The sequence below is a fragment of the Dipodomys merriami genome, unplaced genomic scaffold (assembly GCF_024711535.1).
Source record: "Dipodomys merriami isolate MVZ:Mamm:240054 unplaced genomic scaffold, mDipMer1.0.p SCAF_114, whole genome shotgun sequence".
Classification (NCBI taxonomy): domain Eukaryota; kingdom Metazoa; phylum Chordata; class Mammalia; order Rodentia; family Heteromyidae; genus Dipodomys; species Dipodomys merriami.
Genome location: NW_027202427.1, coordinates 806,709 through 821,183, shown reverse-complemented (window position 1 = coordinate 821,183; position 14,475 = coordinate 806,709). Strand labels below are relative to the sequence as shown.

At 51.1% G+C, this 14,475-nt stretch overlaps 1 protein-coding gene across 1 annotated transcript in view; it reads right to left on the bottom strand.

The window, feature by feature from the left end:
- Positions 1 to 14,055, bottom strand: part of LOC138822703 (sodium- and chloride-dependent GABA transporter 3-like) — an 86,305-nt gene extending 72,250 nt beyond the window's left edge. Inside the window, exons 1-4 of the mRNA XM_070015565.1 lie at positions 13,820 to 14,055; positions 10,903 to 11,037; positions 10,648 to 10,788; positions 7,690 to 7,780 (exon numbers count right to left, since the gene is read on the bottom strand). Coding sequence (XP_069871666.1) covers positions 7,690 to 7,780; positions 10,648 to 10,788; positions 10,903 to 11,037; positions 13,820 to 14,045 — 593 coding nt within the window. The 5' untranslated portion in view covers positions 14,046 to 14,055. The remainder of the gene's footprint in view (positions 1 to 7,689; positions 7,781 to 10,647; positions 10,789 to 10,902; positions 11,038 to 13,819) is intronic.
- Between the last annotated feature and the right edge of the window lie 420 nt (positions 14,056 to 14,475).

Genomic DNA, 14,475 nt, shown 5'->3' with positions numbered 1-14,475 from the left:
CATGCCTGTAATCCTAGCTACTCGGGAGGCTGAGGTTTGAGGATTGAAGTTTGAAGCCAGCCTGGGCAGAAAAATCTCCGAGACTCTTATCTTCAGTTAACCACCAGAAAATAGGAAGTAGTAGAGCATGAGCCTAGACCAAAAATGCTCAGGGATGGTGCCCAGGCCCTGAATTCAAGCCCCATGACACACAATGTGTGTGTGTGTGTGTGTGTGTGTGTGTGTGTGTGTGTGTGTGTGTGTGTGTGTGTGTGTGTATCATCTCAGGAAGATGGAGTATTAAGTTAACAGACAAGAGGATGTAGGGTAAGATCAGAACTCTGCAGACATTCCAGCAGGGTGGTGGGTGGTAGGTGGTGTGTGCTGGGCTGCTGCCCACACTAGGGTGCTCAGGAGGGCTTCCCAGGTGGGATTGGAGTTATGCCTCAGTGATAACAGGATCCGATGGTTGGGTTGCTTGGCTAAGGTCGATTAGGAGTCAGGGAGGACACAGGCTCTCAAGAGGGGGACAATGCCCCTCAGAAAGAACCAGGGTCCACCAGCCCCTCCGATCCCAAATTCCATTTCCAAAGAGAAAATGTCCATGTGACTAAAGAACACACAGACAAAACCAAACAAAGAAACCTCCTTCCACCAAGATAATTTGGACGGAGACCTCATCCTTCTGAGTAAGTAACGGAGCTACACACCCCACGATTTGAACTCGGGCTGGCACACAACACTGGCTGCACACGTGTTCTTGGGGTGGGAGGCTGTGTGTGCCTTTGCCTCTAATGCAGTGAATTCGGGGTTGTCCACAGAACCCTGAACCTGCTTGGACATAGGGGATAGGGAAGGAAGAGAAGACAAGTCAAAACCCCATGAGATATCACCAAATCATCCAGCCCCAAACAGTGTGAATCTCACAGCGGACACAGGCTCAAGTGTAGGATGGCAGACGTAGACAGATGAACACATGGATCGGATTCCTAACAAGTTGGTAAGGGAGACCAGGATGATCTGATTTTCAAATGTGGCATTAGACAGATTGGCTGCCCGAACCCCCACAGGCCCCGGGGGCCAGAGAGAGCCCAAGCCTGACCGGGGCCCAAGCCTGCCTCACGGGCTAAGCCAGGGCATCAGATCAGGGGCCCAGCGCCAGAGCCAGGGCGTGGCAGCAGGTCACAGGCAGGAGCGTAGCACCTCGTTGCTGTTTTGTGGCTATTGATGTCTCACGTCTGCTTCTAGAAATTGGAGCATCACTTTCGGCCTCTAAGGAGGTGTGTGACCATGTATGATGGCCCTGGAGATGGGGACTGCATGGGGCAACGGGACACCCACAGATGAGCCAGCAAACCACCACACACACACAGCAAACGGACCGAGAAATGCACCAATGCCGGGACGGCGGCCATACGGGACGAGAGCCAGGTGAGTTCTACTCAGAGCCCCAGAAATCAGCTCCGGCTTGAATTTCAGAGTACTTAGCAGAGTGCTACTGGGAAAGCGAGGAAGCACTGGGGGAAGATTCCAGTTCACTCAGTGGGAAAGTCAGTTGGGAGCTTTGGGCCTGAGGGTAATCTCAGGGAAGTGCTGAGCTCCTGGGTCTCCTTAAACTTCAGTGGCCCAAAATTTTCACAGGCTGCTTTGAACATCTCCTACCCTCTCTGTTTTTCTGGGCTGGCCTCTGGGGAAAGATGGCCTGGAGCTGGCTGACTAAAGCATCAGAGGAAGGCTTGGGTTCACACCAGTATTTGAGTATTCCAGGATCAGAATTCTCTGCACAAGCAGGACACATGCAACACCAGCTGAAAACCAGAACCACGTGTTCACTCCCCTGGGCACAGCCATGTGGAATGAGCAGTTAGCTGGCAAAGAGGTCCTTACACATGAGGATGCAGACAGAGTGGCCCTTCCTGCCACTTGGTGACCACCAAGTGGCCACGTGTGGCCGCTGTGATATTGTCTACTTTGCAGACCTCATTTCCATAGCAGTACGTCATACAACCATGTAAAACACATGGTCAAACCACCATGCAAAAGAGATTTAAAAATAAATAAGAGTGGAGATCAAGCTATACCATGTCCATGGACAGAGACGTCCAGTCATACAATGCCACTTTGTTTCAAACTAACTTAAAAGTTTACTAGATTTCTAGCCCAAATCTCTATTTTTATTCCCCCCTCTCCCTCCTTCCTTCCTTCTCTCCTTTTCTCCTTCTTTCCTTCCTTATTCCCTCCCTCCCTTCCTCCCTTCTCTCCTGACTTTCTTTCATCAAAGTACTAAAGTTGGAGCTCAGAGCCTTGCACTTGCCAGCCATGTTCTGCACCACTGGGCCACACCCCGCATCCTTTTATGCACTGGTTACTGTGAGACACGGTCTTGCTTTTTACCTGGGCTCATGCCTGAACCACAGTCCATTTATTTTAGGTTCCTGTCATAGCTGGAATGACAGGTTTGTGCAACCACACCTACCTTTCCCCACTGAAATGGGGTCTCATGCACTTTTTTGCCTAGACTGGCCTAGAACTATGATCAACCTGATCTCAACTTCCTACATAGCTGGGTGACAGGTGCACACCCCTGGTGCCAGCTATTGGCCAAGAAGAGATCTCACATGCCTGGGCTTGCCTTGGACTTGTTTGATTCTTTATGCTAGTAGTTGTTTAGCCCAACAGGTTGATTCTTGAATTCATTCATGATGAATTCAATTCTTAGTATTCATAGTGAATACTAAGACCATCTTGGAATAGAATAAGAGTATTATCTCAACAGTTCAAGTGTTAGAATAAAACTATGTGGCATAATCATGATGTGTGTGTGTGTGTGTGTGAGAGAGAGAGAGAGAGAGAGAGAGAGAGAGAGAGAGAGAGAGAGAGAGAGAGAGAGAGAGAGAGAGAGAAACAGAGACAGAGAGAGAGGAGAGAGAGACAGAGAGAGAGAGAGAGAGAAACAGAGACAGAGAGAGGAGAGAGAGACAGAGAGAGAGAGAGAGAGAGAGAGAGAGAGAGAGAGAGACAACAAGGAAACAGAAGAGAGAACCCCAGACTGACTTATGCTTTTTAGTGGAGAAAGAACAAAAAGTCATAAACTGGGGAAATTGGTTGTTTATATAAAAATTAATCTCATATAACCTCACATCATATAGAAAGCAAAATGCCAAATTAGATTCAATATAGGAAAAAAAAAACCACTTTAAAACTCTCCAAAGAAAGCACAGGAAATTTTTGACAACTTCAGGACAGGAAAACACATCTTAAGATGCCAACTGTGCACACCAAAAAGAAGAGACTAGAAAATCCTATTTCAGTAAAATGGAAAATTCTGTGCATACAAGCAAATGAGAAAGAAAAGCCTTATGCTGGGAAAAGATATTCACAGGCTGGTAGTACTAAGAATGTGTCAAGAATTCCTTCATACCAGAAAAGACAAATGATCCACATGGGAAAGGACAGACACAAGTGTGAAATCACAGAAGCAGATGCTAAATAGTGGCCCAACGGGGCAGGGGTCCAAACTCACACAAAAGTAGCAAAGGGCAGGTTTAAAATGCTGAAATCACACTTCCCACCACTGCACGGCAGAATGGACCCACCCAGGTGCTGCACAGAAAGCAATGTAGCTGAAATTCTCACCCTTAGAGTGAGAATTAGAGCATGCGCGTTACACTCTGATAAAACTGACCACATGTACCTACCCTACACCCTAGCAGCTCCAGGGCTGGCTATGCTGTGCTTTGGGTGTATCCCCTGCATTTCATGGCTGGAAACCAGAGTTCTCAATGCAATGGCAGTGAAAGGTGGAACCTCTAAGAAGTGATGTTATCAGAGCAGTAAAGTCAGAGAAAGAAATAAAAGGGATGCAAATGGTAAACAAAAAGGTCAAATTATTTCAGCAGATATGATCTTTTGCTGTTTATGTGTTTGTGCTGAGGCTCAAAGTCAGGACCTGGGTTCTGTCCTTGAGCTTTATCTGCTCAAGGTTAATGCTCTACACTTGAGCCACAGCTCTACTTCTGCTTTTCCAGTAGCTAATTGGAGATTAAGAGTCTTACAGACTTTCCTGACCAGGCTAGCTTTGAATTCCAATCTTCAGATCTCAGCCTCCTGAACAGCTAGGATTATAGGTGCAAGCCTCCTGAGCTTGGCAAAGGATGTGATCTTCAAGGACTCTAAAGACTCCACTAATACACTCCTGCCTCAGAAAACATCAGCTGCTTTTCTACATGCCCATAACTACAGGCAGAGAAGGAAATCAGGAAATTAATCCCATTCTCAACAGCCAGGTGAAATTGTGGTGAAAACCATTATGCTAATGAAATCAATCTACAGATTCCATGCAATCCCCACTAAAACCCCAAGGACATTCTTCATAATAATAGGAAACTCAACCTCAAAATTTCCATGGAGGAAAAAGATCAACATTGAGGTTATCACAATACCTGACTTCAAATTATTCCACAGAGCCAGAGTAATGAAAATAGTATGGTACCAGCACAAACCATAGAAACAGACCAGGGGGACAGCATCAAAGATCCAGAAATCAACCTGAAAGGCTACAATCATCTGATATTTGACAAGTGAGCTGAAGACATATGTTGGAGAAAAGACAACCTCTTTAACAAATGGTATTTGGAAAGCTGGTTGTAGATTTAGGTGAGAGCCCTGTCTCTCACTCTGTACAAAATTTAAACAGATCCATTTAAAATGGATTAAAGATCTAGATTTGAAATGACTACAGGAAACACCTGGAGATGCAGGCACAGGAAAGCCTAAGACCGACTGCTCCAGAATATAAGGGTAAAATGGACAAACGGGATTGCATCAAATCAAAAGCTCTACACACCAAAGGAAACCTACAAAATGGAAGAAAATATTTGCAAGCCATTCATCATGCCAAGGATGAACTCCCCAGAAGCTATAGGTTTAAAAAATATATATATTAAAAGAACAAATCAATACCAGGCAAATGATACTGTTCTCGAGAGAAATACAAATGATGCATAAAGAAAAGTAGAACAGTGGTCATCACAAAGAAAATGCAAATAAAAACAACTCTAAGAGGTCAACCTCAGAATGGCAGCCACCAAGTAAACAAACAATAACAAAGGCTGGTGAGAATGTGGGGAAGGAGCCACAGCCGGGGGAAATGTGAGCTACTGGACTGCTATGGAAGTCGGGAGATGGAGGCTCATGGGGAAACTCACAGTGGAGCTACCCTGTGATTCTGCCTTGTCCTTCTCAGGACATCTAGGAGAAGGATTATTTCTAGATCTTTCCTACAATCTCTCTCGTATGAAAAATCAACATAGAAGAAGATACCTGCAGTTGCCAAGATATGGAACCAACAACTAAGGATTAAAGAAAAGGTATACATGTACAACATCTGTACAATAAAGTTATTAGTCAGATCTTTTAAAAAAATCGAATTACGTTGTTTGCAGGAAGATGGAGGGGACTGGAGATCATCACATTGTGGCGGGGGCAGGGGGGAGGGGAGAGGAGCCAAGCTTGGAAAGACAAATATCTCTTATTGTCACTTATATGTAGGATCTAGACTTGAAAACGAGTGAGATGACATGTGTGCAAAAGGGGGTGTGTTTGTATTACGTAAGTAGATGATGTATTTATACTTGGGTATATGAAAATAGCATAATGAGACGCAGCACAATAAAAAGAGATGAAGCCAGGTGCTGGTAGCTCATACCTGTAATCTTAGCTACTCAGGAGGCTGAGATCTGAGGATCGCAGTTCAAAGCCAGCCCAGGCAGGAAAGCCTATGAGACTCTTATCTCCAATAAACCACCAGAAAACTGGAAGTGGTGCTGTGGCTCAAGTGGTAGAGCTCTCACCTTGAGCTGAAGAGCTGAGGGACAACACCCAAGCCCAAAGTTCAAGCCCCATGTCTGACGGGAAGGATGAAGTCTGGGTGTCTGGGTGCTCTGCTCCCATGAACGGATCAATGTTGCCTCCGTGGGAGCCACAGGAGGATCTGCCCCCAGCAGCAGGCTGGGTTTGGTGTGCTCTTGCCCCTTGCCCTCCAGCATAGAATGCCGAAGCTGCAGACCCTCACCCAAGGTGGGCCTCCATCTGCAATGCATCTACCTGTAGAGCAACAGGAAATAAACCTTTGTTCTTTGTAAGTTACCCAGGCTCAGGTGCTTTGTTACAACAAAAAAGCATAAAGATAGGAGCACAGCCTAGAAAACTTCCCTAGGCTTAAGAAAGTGTGAATGGGAGCTGGGAAGGTGGCTCAGTGGCAGAGTGCTTGCCTGGCATGCATGAAGCCCATAAACAGAAAAAGCTGGAAGTGGCGCTGTGGCTCAAGTGGTAGAGCGCTCGCCTTGAGCTGAAGAGCTGAGAGACAGCGCCCAGGCCCACAGTTCAGGCCCCACAACCCACCAAAAAAAAAAGTGTGGATGAGGCATGCACTTATGGAGTGTAATCAGAAACAGCAACAGTCTAACACAGGAAAAGAGGTACAATGTGTTCTCTTTCAAGAGAACAGGGATACAAAGGAGCGAAGCCATAGTAGGAGGCAGGAGGCGGGAAAATGAAAGAACCAAAGCTACATGTATCAATGTTGACATCTCCCTGCAAGGTAGACTCCTGGCTGTGGATATGATTGGGTGGAACCAATATGGAACAAAGAAACAAAGCTGTTAAAAATTAGAAGTAATGGATACAATTGGGAGAAGATTGAAAAATAGAGAAGGAAGACTTCTGATCTGTCTAGAGTGAATATATAAGCAGAGACACATGAAGACAGACATAGGAAAGGTAGATCTAAACTCAGTACCACTTCTGGGGAGGAAAAGCATAAAAATCTCCCATTAAAACACTGCCTGCCCCAAAGGCATTATAATTTATTACCCATCTGCTTCTTCCATGGAGCCAGGACTTTCCAGACTGTGGGTAAGAGACTGCCTCCCTGCTACTCCCGGCAAGGGGCTGTCTGACAGTGACTGAAATTCCAGAGTCAGGGCCGCCCCCGATGTCATGTGCGCTGTGTTCTGTATGATTCCAGGGCTCCTGAGGCACTCGATGACGATGACACTCCCTGGTTATGCAGCAACTGTACACAGCGGCTCTGTCAGGCTCGAGATCCTTCAGAACTCTGATAAAATGATGCCCATTTCTGGGGAAAAGCCCCCCCCCAATTGCTGTTTCTACTTTTCAGGGATTCAGCTGGACATCTGACGATGACCAGAGGTCTGACCCACACAAACCCTACGCGGTACAGGGACTCACAGCCTTCTGCCAACCGTGCAGTGGGACTGGCTTCGCCTCCCTGCCTGCACCCAGAAACAACTACCTCCTGCCTCCACATGCCGCCACAGCCACCGAGAGCAAGCGAATTCATCCCCTCCAGGGGCTTCTGCTTTCCAGGCTAAATATAGTAGCAACTTCGCTTAGTGCATGCACACTATACCTTCCCTTTTATTCCAAATGAATTTTTAACCTGTCTCGCCTTTTACCAAGCACTTCCTGCCATAATAAGCAACCAATGAGGCAGGCCAATGCGTTTTCAAACAACCAGAAAGTGTTTCCTCTGGGGACTGCCAGAGGATCCCACACTTGCTTTCCAGAGCAGACAAACGAACGAAGGCCTGCAGGCAGCAGGAAGCCATGGGGGGGGGGTGCTTGGAGGAAGGGCAGGGCTCGGTCCAGGGACAGGGGTTGACCCTGGGGCAGGGCTCCTCCACTTACTCCCAGAACTCCATGACCGGGGAGGTGGCATTCTGCAGGGCCACCTGGCTGAAGTTGCTCGCATTCAGCTTCTGAAACTCCACACAGTTTTCTGCAGGGAGAAGAAAACAAAGGCACAAGGCCATTAGCCTCTCTAATGGGGTTAGTGGGGGAACAAGGGGGTCTGTGCAGGCCTGGACACCCCTGAACCGGCCCCAGAGCGAGGCTTGCTCTGCCCAGCACCGGCCAAATGTGGCCCACAGGGGAAGTGACATGCTTGAGACCCCACATAGGAAGGGCCAGCATGATGGGGGATGGCGCAGGCCCAGTGCACCAGGGAATCCTCTGGCTCCTCCTTGTTCCCTCACAGGAGCTGGGTGTCAGGTGGCTGGCGCCTCCTCTCAGAAGCCCAGTCACAAGTCGAGCTCCAGTAAAAGCATCTTAATGTTCATCTGTCCAAAACCATAAGCCTGCCTCCTCCAGGGAGCCTCTGGATTTCCCGCCTCTGAATCCCAGCAAGTTAGAATCCAAAGGCCCTTCAACGAGTCACCTTCTCCAACTCCCTCAATTCTAAAGAGAATTTACTCCAAGGGTCAGAAATAGCCAGGGGAGCCCGTCCACACCCTTTCCCTAAAGGCAGCAGCTAACAGCAGAGCTGAGCTCCATTTTCTTAGCTGTGATCAGCGCTGTTCCTGGCAGCCACCGAGGGAAAGGTCCTGCAGAGGGCCCAGAGGCAGGGCCTCTGCCCAACTCACTCACCCACACCCCCAGCCCTGCAGCCGGCAGGGGGGAGGGAGGGAGGGACAGGAGGGACAGCCACTTCCTTCCTCCATATGCACAAAGCCTCGACTCCACCTAATGGCCTCAGAGGGCAAGAGCCACCTCAGCAATCCCGCTGTCCACGTCCCCTCCGCTCCCCAAGGCTGACTGAGCACCCCTGAAAGAGCTCATCTTAGGTGGCATCTAATAACTTGAAACTGTAAGTATTCCTCAAGTTCTCTGCTTCTGGTAAAACAATTTCTCAGACATCCACAGCTGACCAGTTATCTTTATTACAGTGACACTGAATCGTTCACAAATGAACAGTAGCCACACAGCCTTCGTGACTAGAGCAGCCCCACAGCTCGAAAAGCAAAATTAACCTGACAAGTGAAACACCAACTAAATGAGAGGACTGCCACAGGCTTGCCTCCCGTGGCTGGGTAGGGACATGACATGGCTTTCCTCACAGGCACCTCGGGCCTTGCAGGGGCGCAGCGGGTCTGCGGAGCACAGCTGGCTGGCTAGTGCTTCCTGTGCATTTCGAGACTCGACTCCACCACATCTCTGCTGGCCTCACTTCACGACCCTCATCCCTGTGGCTAGTGACGTTCTCAACTGGACTACACTTGGTACTGACACACCATTTCTTTCCCTTTTTGTTTCCAACGCTGGAGATTGAGCCCAGGTCTTGTGCATACTAGGCAGGCACTCTACCACTAAGCCACACCCTCAGCTACTCATAGGCACCATTAAAGACTTAAATCTCTCTGCTCTCTCCATTGGGCCCTGCCATTCTATCTGTCATGAACCCATCTGAAATTATAAACACACACGAAGCAGAATCTCCTAACCATTCTGTTAGATGGTGGCATACCAAAGGCCCAGAACATGTACACATTTCTAAAGCATGGTCAACACACACACACACTCACACACACACACCACAAACACACACACACACCACAAACACACACACAAACACATACATACACACACACAAACACATACATACACACACACAAATGGAACTCTAAATTTTAGTTTGATAAATATCTCTATGAGGTCCCTTGCCAAATGAAAGCTAACAAGCAGGAACCTTAAAAGAGAGAACCAGATCATATAACATGTGACTAGTGGTAGAGCAGGGCGAAGGTAAGCAGGGCTAGAAGCTAGCCTGGAGCCATTCTAGTTCTAAGTCTGTTGCTTCTCCTTCTGATAGCCAGTGCTGTACCCAGTCTCACTGTATCTCAACCCTCAGGGTGACCAACCACCCCAGACACTATCTAGCCACAGGTCCATAATATGGATAGAGAAGAGGTTAACTGCTCCAAGGAATTCTACAATCCATCAGGAATATCTGCTATAAGAGGTTAACTGCCCCAAGGAATACTACAATCCATTAGTAATGTCTGCTATATGAGGCTAACTGCCCCCAGGGAATAGTACAATCCATTAGTAATGTCTGCTATAAGCACAGCCATCTCAAAAATAGGCTGGTCAGATGTTCACCTTTCTCGGATTAAAAAGCTCAATCCCAATGGGATGACCAACTGAAAAGCAAAAATATATCAAATTTTTAAAAAAACACAAAATGATTCCATTTGTGGAGGGAGGCACTGAATGTAAATGTCTGGTTGGATGGGACAGTGGCAACTTGGGGACAGATGTGTCACCCAGGCAACAGCTGCTGCTCAGCCACAGGCAATACTGCCAAGCGGGATGCTGTCAGATCTCTTCAATGTTTAAGGAGAAGCTACAGATCTGGGTTTTTCACTTGAAGTCTTCTGACTGCTAAATGTATCTGGCAACCAAATACAAGCCTTCAATTCATTAGTTCACCTCTGACTAGTTTAAGCCTTCCATTTCGCAGAGGAAAAGTGGGGTTTGGAGAGGCAGGGCTGGAATTGGAACCATGATGCCCTGCATATCAGCCTTCTTCACTTCCTCACATCCTAATCATACCCCAGGGCTCACCTCGTCTTTCCATAAACAGCAGACGGGCAGCATTGCTCTCCCTGGATCTTGGTCTCTGGGCAGTGCCCAGCTTCAGCTAGAATTCACAGAATATGCCCAGCCCAGGTACAGAAGTGACTGCTCAGCTTCCGGGGGCCACTCTTAGGAAACTGGACTCAGGACAAGAGCCCAGAAGCCAAGGCTGCACCCCAACCCCAAGCCACCCAGCAGACCCAGTAGAGAGACACTCCCTGGAAGCCATACCTGTGTTCCACTCGTGCCCACAGGTGGCCCAGGGGAGCTCGGTGGTGAAGCACTTGCTCAGGTAGAAGATGGCCCAGGCCAGGATGATGATATAGTATACGTTGAGGTGGGCCTCGATCACCTGTGTGGCATAGCCGATGCCTGAAAACGCAACAGGGAGGGGAGCCTGAGTCCCGAATGTTTCCACACAGTCTGGACTACTCCTCTCTGCGGCAGAATGTGCAGATGTCATTTGCTCAGTGAATCAACGCTTACCTTCAAATAAAGGGCAGACCTTCCTCCAGCATGTGATGCCACCTTCGCTAGTGAACTGCCCCAGGGCCGTTTCCAGGAAGAACACGGGAATTCCACAGCAAATAAAAAACACCACATAGGGAATCAGGAAGGCCCCTGCCAGGACAGAAAGAAGGAGATCAGCATGCTCCACCTCCCGAGGATCAGTGAGGGAAGTCAGGCAAGACCAAATGTGTTCTCAGAGCTTGAGTTCAAGTTGAGCCAGGAGAGAGTCAGACAGGTCCTGTTCTTTGGTATCTGTCACCTGAAGCAAGCCAGCTTCAGATCTTCAGCCTCAACCTCTCCCACCCCACCCTTTTTTTTTCTTTTTCTATTTTGTGCCTTTCCTGGGGCTTAAACCCAGGATCTAGGCACTGTCCTGTAGCTATCTGAGGCTGGAGCTCTACCACTTGAGACACGGCTCCATTTCTGGCTTTTTGTTGGTTAACTGCAGCTTACATTTGGATTTGTCTACTTGGTCTGGCTTCAAACTGTGATCCTCAGATCTCAGCCTTCTGAGTAGCTAGGATTACAGGCGTGAGCCACCAGAATCCAGCTTGTAAATGAGGCTTTCCTTCTTAAGTGCTGGGAACTGTTCATCTCCCAGAATGACCTGGAGGTAAGATGATAATGTAAACATGGGTTTTGTTTGTTGCATTCTGCCTTCTAGCACAGGTACACCCCAGGCCTGCGCTGAGCGCTATACCCTTCCTTGCCCTTCCTTGCCATTTTAAAGTCACTGCCATGGCCAGGTGAGAGGGGCCCCCTCTGCTTATTTGAGAGTGACCTGCAGAAAGACCTTTTTCCTAAAGAAAAGCATTCAGGGAATTAGACAATGGAGTGCTGCTTAAACACAGGGCCAGATGCAGAGCTGAGCTGTAAGAAGTGTGCAGAAGAATCCATCCGTCTGAATGCTCCTACTGGGAACAAAATCCCCACCACCTGAGCCTTCTACAAAACAAATCAAATGAAATAGCCGAGGTGAACAGGAGCATAGCTCTTGTCCCCAAGGGGACTTCTCCCAACCCCTCATCCTTTCTGTCCTGTCTAAGACCAAAACCAAGTCGGCCTTAGATCTCTGAGCCTCAACGTCTGTAAATGAGGTTTGGGGTTTTTTTCCCCCTTTTTTCTTTCTCTATTTTGTGCCTTTCTTGGGGCTTAAACCTAAGACCTGTCTTCTAGCTATCTGCTCAAGGCTGGTGCTCTACCACTTGAGTCACAACTCCACTTCTGGGAGCACACTGCCTCCCTCCAGCTGATGGCACAAATGAAGGCTGCTTCGGAGATGGCTTTTTGCTAAATGAAGCCTCTACCTACAAGAATTGGTAGTGCCAAGATGATCCATCGAGATAGTGGGGGGAGAGGCCCTCCAGATGAGGTTTCAAAAGGGTAATCTTAGTTTTATCCAGACTGATGTGAGATTTCACCTGGGGAAAGTTCTTTCTTGTTGGGGTGGATGCAGGGAGCCACGCTGTTCTGTGAAGGCAACAGTGGCTAAAGCACCAAACCATATGAGAAGGTGCAAAGGGGGTGAAAGGGAAAGCAGGTGTCTGCTTGTGGAATCTAAATGCAACAGATGACCGCGAGGCTCTGCAGTGCACCCATGAACCCTGGAGACTCTAATGTGACTGCCCGGGGCAGGCATGGCTGCCCTTGAATCCCTAAACTAACCAAATCAGGCTGTGTGTTTGCTGAGGGAGACTTGGCAAACTAGAAAGAAGAGAGGGAGAGACAGAGAGACAGAGACAGAGTGCAACAATGACTCACTTTTAAACTTTACACTACAACCCTCCCCCCCACACACACCCCAATCTATGGCCGAATTTGTAACCAACCCAAATTACTTTCTGCTTCTTTGGAATGCTTTTGACTTCGGTCTAACAACTTCTTGGATAAACAAAGATGTTAAAACACCCCCCCACACCCCTACCCCCACCCCAGGACGACCCTGTAGGGTGTTCACAAGTTTCCAAGAGCATCTGGAAGCTCATAAAGGCCCTGTCTCCCCGAGAGGCCGGCCTCCGGCCCAGGGCACATTTCCAGTCCCCTGTGCTCCCCTGGCCAAACCAGCGGCCGCTTCATTGCGCCCCCCGCGCCCCCCCACCGCGCGCACAGCAAGCCCCAGGCCGGTGCTGCCAGCCAGCTGCCCGGCCACCTCCCACCGGAAGACACGGCGCCATGGAGCCCCGCCGGGCCCCCTCCCACGGCCCTGCTGGCTGACCGGGACCTGTGGGGGGGGCACGGGGTGGGGGGGGTGACGGGACTCCAACCGGCCTCCCTGGCAATCCGGCCTCTAAGAGGTGACCCGAAACGAGTCCCCGTCCCGTGCTCCCCCCCGGCCCCAGTCCGAGCAGCTCAGGGACGATTATGGGGTGACCCTAGTGGTGAGAATTCCTCCCCCAGACCCTATTTACACACGCACACACACACACACACACACACACACACGCACACACGCACACACGCGGGCTCTGGGGACAGATGTCAGACTGGGCAGGCGGGCGACCTGCAAAACTTCTGCCGGCGGGGTGGGGACGGGGCCTCTCCGCGCACCCCCGCCCCGGGCCTTAGTCTGCGGACCAGGGGGGAACCTGCCTGCGGAGGGGTCCCCTCGCGGCGCTCCGGAGCCGCTCTCCACCGGCAGGGCTCAGCCGTCCCCGCCACACGCCCGGGGCGTCAAGGTCTCGTGCGCCCCGCGGGGCCTCGCCGCGTGCCGCGCGCCCGGGCAGGTGGCTCGCTCAGGTGCGCGGCCGGCCGTGCGCGCGTGCGCACGGGCCGCCCCCCGCCCCCCGCCCCGCAGGCGCGGCCGGGTCCGTGCGCGCGCACCCCGCGGCCCGGGTCGGGCGCCCCGCGGCGGGCCGGCGGGCGGGCTGACTGACGGCGGCGGCGGCGGGCTCACCTCCTCCGTTCTTGTAGCACAGGTACGGGAAGCGCCACACGTTGCCCAGCCCGATGATCTCCCCGGCCACGCTGAGCACGAACTCCACCTTGTTGTTCCAGTGCCCGCGCTCGTGCACCGCCTTCTCGCGCGCGGGCCCCGCGCCCCCGCCGCCCGCCGCCTCGGACCCCCGCGCCTCCTCGGCCGCCGTCCCTTTGCCCGGGGCCAGCGCCTTCTCCGCAGTCATGGCCGCTGCCTGCCGCGTGCGCCGCCCGGTCTGCGCCGCCGCCCCGGCCCGCAGGCTTTTCAGGAGCGCGGGCGGCGCGGGCGGGCGGGGGAGCAGGGGGTGGAGCTGGGGCCGGGACGGCGGCCCGGCGCGCGGGGACGGCCCGGTCCAGACTCGGCCCGGCCCGGCCCGGCCCGAGGGGCGGGGGGCGTCCGGCCCGCCCGCCGCGCGCCGGCCCGGCAGGCCTAGGCGCCCCACACACACTCCCGCGCGCGCTTGGGCCTCAGTTTCCCATCTACCGAGAGGCGGGCCGGGCTTCTCTTACTTGTAGCACCACAAGCACCTGTGGGTCTCCCGAGCCGGCCCGTTCCAAGAAGCGCCCGGGTGAGGCCAGCCGGCCCCGCCTCCCTGCCCCCAGCTCGGCTCACACCTGGACTCACACCTGCCACAC